General features: G+C 45.0%; 1 protein-coding gene and 1 pseudogene across 8 annotated transcripts in view; one reads left to right on the plus strand and one right to left on the minus strand.

Moving 5' to 3' along the window:
* Positions 1 to 10,953, plus strand: part of CSAD (cysteine sulfinic acid decarboxylase) — a 27,558-nt gene extending 16,605 nt beyond the window's left edge. For 6 of the 8 annotated variants that reach the window (XM_030822583.1, XM_030822582.1, XM_030822584.1 and 3 more), the window contains 7 exons: positions 7,245 to 7,361; positions 7,443 to 7,507; positions 7,790 to 7,871; positions 8,315 to 8,514; positions 8,696 to 8,747; positions 8,903 to 8,992; positions 9,920 to 10,953. In XM_030822583.1, coding sequence (XP_030678443.1) covers positions 7,245 to 7,361; positions 7,443 to 7,507; positions 7,790 to 7,871; positions 8,315 to 8,514; positions 8,696 to 8,747; positions 8,903 to 8,992; positions 9,920 to 10,093 — 780 coding nt within the window. In that variant the 3' untranslated portion in view covers positions 10,094 to 10,953. The remainder of the gene's footprint in view (positions 1 to 7,244; positions 7,362 to 7,442; positions 7,508 to 7,789; positions 7,872 to 8,314; positions 8,515 to 8,695; positions 8,748 to 8,902; positions 8,993 to 9,919) is intronic. The other 2 variants (XM_030822586.1, XM_030822585.1) reach the window with 2 other exon arrangements.
* Positions 10,954 to 14,121: 3,168 nt separating this feature from the next.
* LOC100590778 lies at positions 14,122 to 15,350 on the minus strand (annotated as a pseudogene).

Below are 15,350 nucleotides of genomic sequence, written 5' to 3' on the forward strand. Positions count from 1 at the left end.
AAGAGATAGGTGAGAATATATATACTAACATGAAAGTATCTCCACTGTATATATTAAATATTTATTGCAAATTGCAGTATAGAATGGACATTATAAGCCCATTTTTGTTATTTAGAACAGTATATATTATTGATATATGGATGTTACCTCTGAGTAGCAGTAAGGGCAGCAATTAGAATAGTGATGTTTCTCTTTTTATTATAGAAACTTTTTTGGTGATAGTTTTATTGATATATAATTCACATAACATATAATTCACCTAACATGTAATTCGCCCACTTAAAGGGTACTATTTAGTGGTTTAGCATATTTGCAGAGTTGTGCAGACATCATCACAATCCGTATTAGAACATTTTTATCACCCCCTGAAGAAACCCCATACCCTTTAGCCATCCCTCTGTAATTCTCCCAAGGCTCCCAGTTCTAGGCAACCAGTAATCTACTTAGTGTCTGTATAGATTTGCCTGTTCTGAATTCTGGAATCATATTATGCATGCTTTCTGTGATGAGCTTCTTTTACATAGCATAATGTCTTCAAGGTTCATCCAACCTGTAGCGTGTATCAGCACTTCACTTCTTTTATGGCCAAATAATATTCCATTAAATGGATATACCACATTTATTTATCCATTCATCAGCTGATGGACATTTGGGTTGTTTCCACTTTGGGGCTCTTATGAATAATGCTGCTATGAACATTTGTGTACAGATTTTTATGTGAAAATACGTTTTCATTTATCTTGGTTATATACCTAGGAGTGGAATTGCTGGGTCATATGGTAACTCTGTATCTAACCTTTTGAGAAACTGCCAGACTGTTTTCCAAAGTGGCTGCACCAGTTTACAATCCCACCAGCAGTGTATGAGGGTTCCAATTGCTCTACATACTCACAAGCACTTGTCATATCTTTTTTTGATTATACCACTTAGTGGGTGTGAAGTGGGATCTCATTGTGTTTTGATTTGATTTTCCCTGATGACTAATGATATTGAGCATCTTGTCATGTACTTATTGGCTATTTGTATATCTTCTTTGGAAAAATGTCTATTCAGATCCTTCACCCATTTTGTTTTTCATAGAACTTTTATTCCAGTAAGGAAGACTGACATTCATAAATATATGTAAAAATACTGCATATGTGCTATGGAGGTGAGGTACATTGTGCTCTTTGAGCATAGAATACAGAATAATTGACCTAATCAGGAGGTGAAGGAGTCAGGGAAGGCTTCCCTCAGAAGGGATGGTTCAGCTGAGACTGGAAGAGAGAAAAGAAATGAACTAGGTGGTGCCCCTTTGGGTAGACAAGAAGATTCTGTGTGTGTGCAGAGGCCATGGGATATTTCTGGAATTGAAGATATGGAGCTGGAGCAGCTTCCCCCCTTTGCCTTGATTGTTTCCACCCCACCTGTAGCTTTCCTCATCCATGGGTACTTGCTTGGGGCTGGTGCTGCCATCCATCCCCACTCTCCTAGTCATCAAGTGGGCATTTGAAGTGTGTGGAACTGTTTTATTTTGCTTTGTTTTGTGACACTAGCCAGAGGGCATTACTGTTTATTGAGAGGGAAACAGGGATCTTAAACATTTTTGTAATGAGCAGGGATAGCTCTATATGAATAAGAACTGACTCACCCAACATGCCAGTAGGGTCTCTGTTGAGAATCTGCTGCCAGCTCTACTTGTATTTTTGTGTGTGTAACATAAAATTTACCATTTTTACATGTACAGTTCAGTAGTGTTAAATACATTCACATTGTTTTGCAACCAGTCTCTAGAACTCTTTTCATCTTGTTTTTTTTTTTTGTTTTGTTTTTTTGAGACAGAGTATCACTCTGTCCCCTAGGCTAGAGGGCAGTGGCACAGTCTCAGCTCACTGCAGCCTCTGCCTCCTGGGTTCAAGCGATTCTCGTGCCTCAGCCTCCTGAGTAGCTGGGATTATAGGCCCCCCACCACCAAAACTGGCTAGTTTTTGTATTTTTAGTAGAGACGGGGTTTTGCCATGTTGGCCAGGCTGGTCTCGAACTCCTGGCCTCAAGTGATCCACCCACCTTGGTCTCTCAGAGTGCTGGGATTACAGTCGTGAACCACTGCACTCAGTAGAACTCTTTTCATTTTGTAAAACTGAAACTCCATACTCATCAAACAACAACTCATTACCCCCTCTTCCAGCCCCTGGCAGCCACCATTCTACTTTCTGTCTCCATGACTTTGACTACTCTAAGTACCTATATAAGTGGAATCACACGGTATTTGTCTTTGTCATTTCTTTTCTTTTTTTTTTTCTCGAGATGGAGTTTCGCTCTTGTAGCCCAGGCTGGAGTGCAATGGCGCTATCTCGGCTCACTGCAACCTCCACCTCCTGGGTTCAAGCAATTCTCCTGCCTCAGCCTCCCGAGTAGCTGGGGTTACAGGTGCGCACCACCATGCCCAGCTAATTTTTTGTATTTTTAGCAGAGACGGGGTTTCACCATGTTGGCCAGGCTGGTATCAAACTCCTGACCTTGTGATCTGCCTGCTTCAGCCTCCCAAAGTGCTAGGATTACAGGCATGAGCCACTGCACCCGGTGGTATTTGTCTTTTTCGATTGGCTTATTTCACTTAGCAGAATGTCTTCAAAGTTCATCCACGTTGTAGCATGTGAGAATGTTCTTCCTTTTTAAGGCTGAATAATATTTCGTTGTACATATATGCCATATTTTGCTTATCCATTTATCTGTTTGGGTTGCTGTTTGGAATCTCTTTGAGACCCTGCTTTCAGTATTTTGGGTGTATACTCAGAAGTGGAATTGCTGGAGCATATGGTAATTCTATTGAATTTTTTTGAGGAACTGCCATACTGTTTTCTATAGTGGCTGTGCCAGTTTACATTCCCGCAGTGCACAAGGGTTCTCATTTATTCACATCCTTGTCAACGCTTGTTATTTTCTTCTTCTTCTTTTTTTTTTTGAGATGGAGTCTTGCTCTGCACTCCAGGCTGGAGTGCAGTGGCATGATCTCGGCTCACTGCAAGCTCTGCCTCCCAGGTTCACGCCATTCTTCTCCTGCCTCAGCCTCCCGAGTAGCTGGGACTACAGGCTCCCGCTGCCACGCCCGGCTAATTTTTTTTGTATTTTTAGTAGAGACGGGGTTTCACCGTGTTAGCCAGGATTGTCTCGATCTCTCGACCTCATGATCCGCCTGCCTTGGCCTCCCAAAGTGCTGGAATTACAGGCATGAACCACCGCGCCCGGCCAACGCTTGTTATTTTCTGTTTTGTTTTGTTTTTTTTGAGACAGGGTCTTTCTCTGTCACCCAGGCTGGACTGCAGTGGTGTGATCATGGTTCACTGCAGCCTCGACCTCCTGGGCTCAAATGATTCTCCCACCTCAGCCTCCCAAGGAGCTAGGACCACAGGTGCACGCTGCCACATTTGGCCAATTTTAAAAATTATTTTTGGTAGAGACACATCTCTACCAAAATTCCATTTTGCTGTGTTGCCCAGGCTGGTCTCAAACTTCTAGGCTCAAGCCATCCTCCCACCTCAGCCTCTTAACAGTACTGGGATTACAGGCATGAGTCACCACATCCCCTCATTTTCTGTTACTTTGATAGTAGTTATCCTAATGGGTGTAAGGTGGTAACTCATTGTAGTTTTGATTTGCATTTCCCTAATGATTAGTGATGGTTGAGCATCTTTTCATTTGCTTATTAGCAATTTATATATCTTTATTGAAAAAATGTCTAGTCAGATCCTTTGCCCATTAAAAAAATTACATTGTCTTTTTATTTGAGTTGTAAGAGTTCTTCATATATTCTAGATGCAAGTCCGTTATCAGATATATGATTTTCAGATATGTTCTTCCCATTCTCTAGGTTGACTTTTCACTTCTTTGAAACTTCTATTTTAGATTCAGTAAGTACATGTGCAGGTTTGTTATAAGGGTATATTTTGTGATTCTGAGGTTTGGGGCACGATTGAACCCATCACCCAGGTAGTGAGCATAGTACCCAATAGGTATGTTTTCAACCTTTTCTCCCCTCCCTCCCGCTTCTTATAGTCTCCACGGTCTTTTGTTCCCATCTCTCTGTCTGTGTGGACTCAGTATTTAGCTCCCACTTACGAGAACATGTGGTATTTGGTTTTCTGTTTCTGTGTTAACTCACTTAGGATACTGGCCTCCAGCTGCATCCATGTTGCTGCAAAGGAGATGATTTCAGTCTTTTTTATGGCTGCATAATACTTCACGGTTTGTATATGCCACACTTAAAGAAATCGAATCCACTGTTGGTGGGTACCTAGGTTGATTCCATGTCTTTGCTATTGGACTTTTCACTTTTTTGATAGTGTCCTTTGAAGTACAAAGGTTTTAAATTTTGAAGTCCGATTATGTATTTTTTCTTTGGTTGCTTCTGCTTTTGGTGTTGTATTTAACCTGACCCAAGCTCACAAAGATTTACTCCTATATTTTCTTCTAAGAGTTTTATAGTTTTAGCCCTGGGATTTAGGCCTGTGAGCCAATATGAATTAATTTGAGGGTGTGATGTGAGAAAGGCATTCAAACTGCATTGTTTGCATGTGGATATCCAGTTGTTCCAGCACCATTTGTTGAAAAGACAATTCTTTCTTCAATAAATTGTCTTGGCATCCGTGTTGTAAATCAGTTGACCGTAAATGTGAGGGTTATTTCTGGGTTCTCAGTTCTGTTCCACTGATCTACATGTCTATCCTGTAGACTACATTGTCTTGATTCAACTGTAGCTTTGTAGTATGTTTTGAAATCAGGAAGTGTGAGTCCTCCAACTTTGTTCTTTTCTTCACGATTGTTTTTGGCTAGTCTGGGTTTCTTGAATTTCCATATGAATTTAAGATCAGCTTGTCCATTTCTGCAAAGAGGGCAACTGAGATTTTGATAGGAATTGTGTTCATTCATCAACATGAAACATCTTTCCATTTATTTAGGTCTTTAATTTCCACAGTGTTTTGTAGTTTTCAGAGTATATGCTTTATACTTCTTTTGTTAAATAGATTCTTAAGTATTTTATTCTTTTTGGTGTTTTTGTAAATGAAATTGTTTTCTTAATTTCATTTTTAGATTGTTCATTGCTAATGTGTATAGAGATACAATTGATTTTTGTATGTTCTGTCTTTTGGAAGAGTTTGTGATCTGTTACCAATTTTTCATTAAATGTTTGATGGAATTCATCAGCAAAGCCATCTCCGCCTGGGCTTTTCTTTTCTTTTTAACTTAAAAAAAATTGAGACAGGGTCTTGCTCTGTTGCTGAGGCTGGAGTGCAGTGGCACGATCAGGGTTCACTGCAGCCTTGACCACCTGGGCTCAAGTGATCCTCCTGCTTCAGACTCCCACTGTGGTAGATTTTTTTTTTTCTTTTTGTTTTTGGAGACAGGGCCTCACTCTGTTGATCAGGCTGTAGAGCAGTGGTGCAATCATGGTTCACTGCAGCCTTGATCTCCCAGGCTCAAGTGATCCTCCCACCTCAGCCTCCCAGGTAGCTGGGACTATAGGAGTGCACCACTATACTCCTGTCTATTTTTTTTTCTTTTTTTTTTTTTTTTTTTTTTTTTTTGAGATGGAGTTTTGCTCTTGTTGCCCAGGCTGAAGTGCAATGGCATGATCTCGGCTCACAGCAACCTCCGCCTCCCGGGTTCAAGCCATTCTCCTGCCTCAGCCTCCAGAGTAGCTGGGATTACAGGCATGTGCCACCACGCCTGGCTAATTTTGTATTTTTAGTAGAGATGGGGTTTCTCCATGTCAGTCAGGCTGGTCTTGAACTCCGGACCTCAGGTGATCCACCCGCCTCGGCCTCCCAAAGTGCTGAGATTCCAGGCGTAAGCCACCACACCCAGCCTTTTTTTTTTTTTTTTCTTTTGTAGAGGCGAGGTCTCACTAGGTTGCCCAGGCTGGTCTTGAACTCCTAGGCTCAAGCAATTCTCCTGCCTTGGCCTCCCAAAGTGCTGGGATTACAGGCATGAGCTACCACATCCAGCTGTAGTAGTTTTAAAAATTACTAATTCAATTTCTGCATAAACTTTTGTACTATTCTAATTAATTAATTAATTTATTTATTTAGAGACAGAGTCTCACTTTGTCACCCAGGCTGGAGTGCAGTGGCACAGTCTCGGCTCACTGCACCCTTTGCTGCCCAGGTTCAAGTGATTCTCCTGCCTCAGCCTCCTGAGTAGCTGGGATTACAGGCGCCTGCCACTGTGCCCGGCTAATTTTTGTAGTTTTAATAGAGATGGGTTTTCACCATCTTGGCCAGGCTGGTCTTGGAACTCCTGATCTCGTGATCCACCCGCCTTGGCCTCTCAAAGTGCTGGGATTACAGGTGTGAGCCACCGTGCCCAGCCTATTTATTTATTTTTGAGACAGAATCTTGCTCTTTTGCCCAGGCTGGAGTACAATGGTGTGATCTTGGCTCAGTGCAACCTCTGCCTCCCGAGTTCAAGCGATTCTTATGCCTCTGCCTCGGCTTCCGCCTCCCAAGTAGCTGGGATTACAGGCATGCACCACCATACCCAGCTAATTTTTGTATTTTTTAGTAGAGACGGGGTTTTGCCATGTTGGCAAGGCTGGTCTTGAACTCCTGGCCTCAAGTGATCCACCTGCCTTGGCTTCCCAACGTGCTGGGATTACAGGCATGAGCCACCATGCCTGGCCTATTTGTTTATATTTTTTGAGGCAGGCTTTCATTCTGTTGCCCAGGCTGGAGTGCAGTGGCAAAATCATAGCTCATTGTAACCTCAAACTCCTGGGCTCAAGTGATCCTCCCATCTCAGCCTCCTGAGTAGCTGGGACTATAGGCATGCCCACTACACTTGGCTAATTAAAAAAAAAATTTTTTTAGAGATGGGGTCTTGCTATTTTGCCCAGGCTGGTCTTGAACTCCTGGCCTCAGGCAATCCTGCCTTGGCCTCCTGAAGTGCCGAGATTATAGGTGTGAGCCACTATGCCTGACTCAAATTTGTTTCAGTAGCATTGGATCTTCCAGTAAAACATTCAAGTTTTTTGAGAATATGAGCTTGGAAATAAAAGCCTAGGTTCAAAGTCCATCTCTGCAGCTTCTGCTTGGATCTTTGAATCTCAGTGTCCCTGGCTGCACATTAAAAAGGACAGTAACACATTGTTGTGAGGTTGAAATGGGCCATTTTAGGCATGCAAAGAGCTTAGAGCTGGGCCCAGCACCAGGCTCTGAGTAGCCTTTGAGATGACTTTACATCTTTCTCCCTCTACATTTTGGCAACAGGGTGCTGTGCCATTCCTGGTCAGTGCCACCTCTGGCACCACTGTGCTAGGGGCCTTTGACCCCCTGGAGGCAATTGCTGATGTGTGCCAGCGTCATGGGCTATGGCTGCATGTGGATGTGAGTGGGACTTCGGCTTGGGGGTGCAGTGGGGTGGGCTGAGCCAAGGCAAAGGCCCATGTTGTTCCTCCTGCTCCACAGGCTGCCTGGGGTGGGAGCGTCCTGCTGTCACAGACACACAGGCATCTCCTGGATGGAATCCAGAGGTGCATACAGTCCCCTTCTTCCCAAATCCCGCCCTTCAAACCATTAGTCCAGAGAATCATCATGGACTAGGGAGTTTAACATGGCTGGGGTAGGAGGCTGAGGGGAGGGGGACTGGAGAGAGGATTGATTGGAGCTGGGAGGTCAGACATGGCAATTCTTCCTGATGCTGGGGTGAGGGTGAGACCACAGCCTCTTTACTGGGGACCTGGAAAAGGAGGAAGGGCTGTGGTTGGGCAGCTGGAGGAGGAGCCGCTGACCTGCCTTTGCTCCACCCCATCCAGGGCTGACTCTGTGGCCTGGAATCCTCACAAGCTCCTCGCAGCAGGCCTGCAATGCTCTGCACTTCTTCTCCAGGATACCTCGGTGGGTCTGCCCCTGCCCCTGCACCGGCCCCACCTCTCTCTGGAGCTCTGCCTTCTCTATCCCACCTTAGATAAAGTTCAGGCCTTTCTCTATTCTCCTTACCATCCCTTCTGAAGCTGCATCTCTGCTACCACCCTAACCTGTATTAGGCTCCTTCACTCCCCCGGGGTCCTCTCTTAAAAGGAAAAAGTTTCCAGCTTGAAGTTGGAGTCAAAGTATCCTGGAGTTTCTAGCTTGAGGTTGCCATCAGAGTTTGGGAAGAACCTGGGTATTGGGAGGAAACCCAAAGAAAGGGGTTGGAGCCAGCAGGCAGCCGTCCCAGCAGTGCCGCCTGGCTCCAGGGAAAGAAAAGGGTATCCTGAGCTAAGACCCCCACAGTGCAGCCCTGGAGGAAAGCCTCAGTGGAGAGGGTAGGGTCTGACAATCTCCTCACCCCCACACAGAACCTGCTCAAACGCTGCCATGGGTCCCAGGCCAGCTACCTTTTCCAGCAGGACAAGTTCTACGATGTGGCTCTGGACACGGGAGACAAGGTGGTGCAGTGTGGCCGCCGTGTGGACTGTCTGAAGCTGTGGCTAATGTGGAAGGCACAGGGCGATCAAGGGCTGGAGCGGCGCATCGACCAGGCCTTTGTCCTTGCCCGGTAGGCGGGTGGAGGTGGGGGGTCGTCCCTGTTCCCCTCTCCTGGGTCCATGCTCCTCCCTCTTTCCTGCTCCCGGGATTACTTTTCTCTCGGTTTCTCTGTGGCTCATTCTACGTGGGCCTCTTCTGTCTGGATCTCAGCTTTTCCTCCCCGCCTATGGTTTCTCACTCTCTGTTCACAGGTACCTGGTGGAGGAAATGAAGAAGCGGGAAGGGTTTGAGCTAGTCATGGAGGTTGGACCCCCTTCTCTTTTGTGGCCCCTGCCCCAGCCTAGCTCTTTTGCAGCCCCCAAGCCCCAGCTAAAGCCCTAGTGGAGGGAAAAGGTCAGGGAGAGGGAAAACGGTCCCCCTTCCTCAGCTCACACCTTCCTCTTTCTCATTCCTCTCAGCCTGAGTTTGTCAATGTGTGTTTCTGGTTCGTACCCCTCACCCTGCGAGGGAAGCAGGAGAGTCCAGATTACCACGAAAGGCTGTCGAAGGTAGGCGTGCTGCGCTGCTCTCCTTACCCGTTAGGGAGCTGATGCAGCTGATGCGCTTCTGCCCCCTGTTGGCTGGGAGTGGCATGGCAGGTCCCCTTGCTGGTCTCTCGCTCTGAGGCGTGGACGCTCTCTTTTCGGTAGGGGTGGGAATGGAGAGGAAGGTATGTTTCTGGGAAGTAAGAAGCAGCGAGGGGTGTTACAGGAGAAGTCAGAGAAGTTACGAGTATGCAGTACACAGAGCCTTGTGCTGGCAATTGGGCTGGGAACTCAGGCCCAGGACAGATTTGAGGCAGAAAGATCATGGAGGAGCCTTATTACCCGTGCTGGGGACAGAGCAACCCGAGAAGGCCAGTCTAGAAGTGCCATCTGGAGGCGAGGAGCTGTGTTATATCCTGGTCCCTAAAGATAGAGTGGTACTAGGTGCTGCAGATGATCTGAAAGGACAAATGTTCTTGCCCTTATGGAGTTGTTATTGTAAGACAACAGTTACCTACTTGGAAGCAATGTGTTCAAGGCAGTGTTGTAAATTACTTGCTAGATCACAGGGCACAGATTAATATTATCAAAAATATTACAGGAATTAAGAGAGGGGAGAAGAAGGTGTTGACTAAGGCTTAGATGACCAAGGCTTGAAGTTAGACTAAAGCAGTGTTAGGAATCAAGAGAAAGTCAAGATTTGGCAGAAAATGTCCCACAGGACAGATTTCTTGGAGATAGGAGAAATGGGGAGAAAAGCAGAAGATAGAGAAGGCCAAGCAGGTTAGATATGACAGAAAAGGTAAACTGAGGCCAAGGTCAGTGTCTGAGCCCCCAGAAGGTGGCTGGGTGGGAAGGAAAAGCACCTCTGCAAGCCTGGCAAGACAAGAAGCCAGCCTACCTGTCAGCCTACCCAGGCTGCAGCTGGAATCTCTCTCCACCCTCCCACAGGTGGCCCCCGTGCTCAAGGAGCGCATGGTGAAGGAGGGCTCCATGATGATTGGCTACCAGCCCCACGGGACCCGGGGCAACTTCTTCCGTGTGGTTGTGGCCAACTCTGCACTGACCCGTGCTGATATGGACTTCCTCCTCGATGAGCTGGAGCGGCTAGGCCAGGACCTGTGAGCCTTCTCTGTCTTGCTGCCGGCTTTGATGCCACCCCTCACCCGCAGAGTCACTGCATTCCCTCCCAGCCTTTGAGGTGGGGTGCAGTGGCTCACACCTGTAATCCCAGCACTCTGGGAGGCCGAGGCGGGTGGATCACTTGAGGTCAGGAGTTCGAGACCAGCCTGGCCAATAAGGTGAAACCCTGTCTCTACTAAAAATACAAAAATTAGCCGAGCATGGTGGCCCACGCCTGTAATCCCAGCTACTCGGGAGGTTGGGGCAGAATTGCTTGAACCCAGGGGGCAGAGGTTCCAGTGAGCCGAGATTGCACCCCTGCACTCCAGGCTGGCTGACAGCACGAGACTCTGTTCCAAAAAAAAAAAAAAAAAAAAAAAAAAGAACAGCCTTTCTAGGCCACAGTGACCTGCACAATGTTTATATGCTTTGACCTACTAACTCTTTCTCCTAACTAAATATTTGATTTTAGGAGAGTGTTTAAATAAATTACAGTATGTCTATATGATGGAATGTTATTTTGCCATTAAAATTATGTTTACAAAGATAATTTTTATTGACATAAAAATAACTTTAATGTAATTTATGTTGAAAAAGCTGAATACAAGTCTTTATATACAGTAATATTTGAGCTATGTTAAAAAATACATAGGAAAAGACTGATAAAATGAAATATGGCAAAATGTTAATAGTTTTCCCTGGAATAGGATAAGAGGCAATTTTAAAGCAGACTCCTTTAAAAAAACAAAAAAAGAAAAAAACATAGACTCCTTTATATCTGTTGAGCTCCCTCCCTTTTATTATGTAATGAATATGCATTGCTTTTGTAATAGGAAAATAATAAAGTTAAAATTTCAACTGCATTCTTTTGGTATGTTTTTAAAATTTATTAACATTCAACCGGCTGAGCACGGTGGCTCACGCCTGTAATCCCAGCAACTTTGGGAGGCCGAGGCAGGTGGATCAACTGAGGTCAGGAGTTCGAGATCAGCCTGGCCAACATGGTGAAACTCCATCTCTACTAAAAACACAAAAATTAGCCAGGCATGATGGCGGGCGCCTGTAATCCCAGCTACTCGGAAGGCTAAGGTGGGAGAATCACTTGAACCCAGGAAGCGGAGCTTGCAGTGAGCTGAGATCACGCCATTGCACCTTAGCCTGGGTGACAGAGCGAGACTCTGTCTCAAAAAATGAAGCAAAACAAAACATTTAATCAAATAATGAGGAACTTTATTTATTTTTTTAAACAAGATGTGGCTAGGTGTGGTGGCTCATGCCTATAATCCTAGCACTTTGTGAGGCTGAGGTGGGAGAATCGTTTGAGCCCGGGAGTTCAAGACCAGCCTGGGCAACATAGCAAGACCCCATCTCTAAAAAAAGAAAAAAATTTTAAAATTAGCCAGACATGATGGTGCACACCTGTGGTCTCAGCTGTCTCAGAGGAGGTGGTAAGATTGCTTGGGCCCAGGAGGTTGAGGCTGCAGTGAGCTGTGATTGCGTCAGCACTCCAGCCTGAGTAACAGCGTGAGAATTTGTCTCAAAAAGGTAAAATAAAAAAACGTGTAAGAGAGGAACAATGTTTTTTTTTTTTTCCCAAAAACCTTTAACAGGAGGAAAAAAAAGCAGAGTTGATATACCTAATGTAAATGACAAGTTAATGGGTGCAGCACACCAACATGGCACATGTATACATATGCAACAAACCTGCACGTTGTACACATGTACCCTAGAACTTAAAGTATAATAAAATATATATATATATATATACACATATATATAAAAAGAAAAAAGCAGAGTCACCCTATAATCAATTTTACTTTGGTGACATTGAAACAAAATGGGCACTGATTGGATCTTGAGACCAGAGCCTTATGTAATTATCAATCTTGAAAAATGTTAACATGCACACAAAGATTTTTCTTCTGAAATTTAAACAATAGAAAAGTTAACGATAAAGACAATAACCAGCAACCAAACCACTGTATGTCCTGTGGTTTTCTTACTGTCCTACATAAAAACATTATTTAACTTTTTTTTTTTTTTGAGATGGCGTTTCGCTCTTGTTGCCCAAGCTGGAGTGCAATGGCGTGATCTCTGCTCACTGCAACCTCTGCCTCCTGGGTTCAAGTGATTCTCCTGCCTCAGCCTCCCGAGTAGCTGGGATTACAGGTGTGTGCTACCACACCCGACTAATTTTTTGTATGTTTAGTAGAAATGGGGTTTCACCATGTTGGCCAGGCTGGTCTCGAACTCCTGACCTCAAGTGATCCACCCGCCTCGGCCTCCCAAAGTACTCGTATTACTGGCGTGAGCCACTGCGCCCAGCCCATCCATTTATCATTTAAAATCCTAGCTGGTATTGCTTCTCAGTCACTTTTTGGGAAAGAGACATTTAGCTACACAAGTTATTAAGGACAAGTGGCAAGTCTACCAGAACTTTTTGTTATTTCCAGTTCCTAAAAATATCATTTATGGAAACAGTAATGTAGCCATGTAAAAGTCATCCAAAGTTATTTGAAGAGGCAAATACAGACTGTACGAACCATAGCAAAAGAACATCCAAATCTCCGACGCAATTCTTTTGACCATTTGGAGAAAAAAAAGCCTTTCATAAATACTAGTAATTCCCCTATAAAATTGTGATTCTCATTATGAATGGTATTTTAATTTCCTCTAATAATAGAATTTTTGAGACCTTCATGTAAACTCCAAACTCTACTCTTAAAGGATTCTGTGTATTTGCAAAATGTCTCAAATATAGAAAAAAAAAAGTCTTCTTTTCAACTCAAAGCAAAGCCAGAAAGCAAAAACAAAAATAAAATCTTCAAATTCCTTGAATCATCTGCATTTGAGAAATATTTTAAAGAGAAGGCCAGAAGAACAGAACATAAAATCAGTTAATCACCTGTTTTTTTTTTCCTTTCAACTTTATAAAACTGATGTTTCTTTTCCTCCTTTCCCAAAATTCAGCCTCAGAATCTCTGGATTCAGTAATAGTATACTCTATATTTTAATTATTTATTTTTAAAGTTTGTGTCTCATCTAACTGGAATGTAAGTTCTGAGAGCAGAAAGCTTACATTTTGCTACCTCCCAAAATAGTGTCTGGTGCTTACGAGGTGGTTACTTTGTTGAGTGAATGGTTCATGAGCTCTGGGAACTAGTTGCCTTCTCTCAGTTATACAACATTTTTTTTTTTTTGAGTCAGAGTCTCACTGTGTTGCCCAGGCTGGAGTGCAGTGGCGTGATCTCGGCTCACTGCAAGCTCCGCCTCCTGGGTTCACACCATTCTCCTGCCTCAGCCTCCCGAGTAGCTGGGACTACAGATGCCTGCCACCACGCCCGGCTAATTTTTTTGTATTTTTAGTAGAGACAGGGTTTCACCATGTTAGCCAGGATGGTCTCCATCTCCTGACCTCATGATCCGCCCGCCTCGGCCTCCTACATAAAATAGAGACAGGGTCTGGCTATGTTGCCCAGGCTGGTCTCAAACGCCTGGGCTCAAAGCAACCCTCCAGCCTCAACCTTCCAAAGGGCCGGGATTCTAGGCAGAGCCGCCACATCCAGCCAGTCACACAACTTCTAAGTGGTGGAGTCAGAAACTAAACTCAGACCATCTTACTCTGGTTCCTAATCATGGATCTGACCGGCTTCTGTTGACAGGTGTATCTAATTCATAGGTGTGTCTGTTAGGACTGTACACCTTAATAGCCTTAGTAGCCTAACCTTAATAGCATAAATTATTAACCATGTGCTGTGGATCTACTACTTGCAGGAAGGTTGAGGCCATTCCCAGGTTTAGTCAGCCATCTTGCCCTTGGCCTGGGGAAATGATATTTCCCTCAAATAGGAAAATAAAGGCATTGGAAACGCCTGAGTGGGTTGCAGTGTTAGAGTGGTTTTTTTTTTTTTTTTTGCCTCAAAAAGTGACATTTATTCAAAGAAAAAAATGACAAGATGTCCATCCCTTGGCTCCCTTTTCTCCCCCCTCCTGCTGCTCCTCAGCCCCCCGAGATAGAGCCCTGGCTGGGGCTGGGTGGCAGGACAGCCCCTCAGATGAGGTCAGCAACATTGAGGGGCATTTCCTCAATGGAGGTGTTGTAGAAGGTCTCGATGTCTCGAAGAGTCCTCTTTTCTTCTGTTACCACGTTAATAGCCACACCTTTACGGCCAAACCATCCACCTCGACCGATTCTGTGGATATAGTTTTCCCTGTTGGTGGAAAGGTCATAGTTGATGACTAAAGAAACCTGCTGCACATCAATGCCTCTGGCCAGCAGGTCAGTGATAATCAAAACTCTGCTGGAGCCAGAGCGAAACTCCCTCATGATCACGTCTCGTTCCTTTTGGTCCATATCTCCATGCATGGTGGAGACAGTGAAATCTCGAGCATGCATCTTCTCGGTGAGCCAGTCCACCTTCCTCCGGGTGTTGATGAAGATGACTGCCTGGGGTGATGGTCAGGGTTTCATACAAGTCACAATGTGTGTCCAGCTTCCACTCCTCTCATTCCACGTTGATGTAGAATTGGCAGATACCCTCCAGGGTCAACTCTTCCTTCGTGACAAGAATCCGAATGAGGTCCCTCATGAACTTCTTGGTCACCTCAAGCACATCAGAAGGCATTGTAATGGACAGCAAAACTAGCTGGGTGTTGCTGTTGAGCTTTTGGAATATGTCATAGATCTGGTCCTTGAATCCACGGCTTAACATTTTGTCAGCTTCGTCCAGTACAAACATCTTGATGTATTTGGGAGACAGGTATCTCCGGTTAAGCATATCAAACACACGGCCAGGGGTACCCACAATGATGTGAGGAGCTTCGTCTGCAGTTTCTACACCTCAGCACAGACGTTGGTGCCCCTGATACACGAATGACAGGAGGCACCCATGTAGTCTCCTAGTGCCATGACCACCTTCTGTATCTGCTGAGCCAATTCTCGAGTGGTGCTAGGACCAAGGCCTGGGTGGCTTTTAGATCTAATTCAATCTGCTGCAGAATCGATATGGCAAATGGGGCCATTTTCCCAGCCCCAGATTGGGCTTGAGCAATCACATCATAACCCTTGATACAAGATAGAATGGCTCGCTGCTGGATGGCAGACGGCTTCTCAAAACCATAGGCCACGGAGAAGGGACTCCGAGAGGTTCATGTCATCAAAGCTGTCAACAATCTCATTCCAGTTACTCTTGATGACGCCTTCGGCCTCCATCCCATCGGGGCCATTGTCTCTGGATCAGGAATCCTGGCTTGCAGACAT

The sequence above is a fragment of the Nomascus leucogenys genome, chromosome 11 (genome assembly GCF_006542625.1).
Source record: "Nomascus leucogenys isolate Asia chromosome 11, Asia_NLE_v1, whole genome shotgun sequence".
In the NCBI taxonomy this organism is placed as follows: domain Eukaryota; kingdom Metazoa; phylum Chordata; class Mammalia; order Primates; family Hylobatidae; genus Nomascus; species Nomascus leucogenys.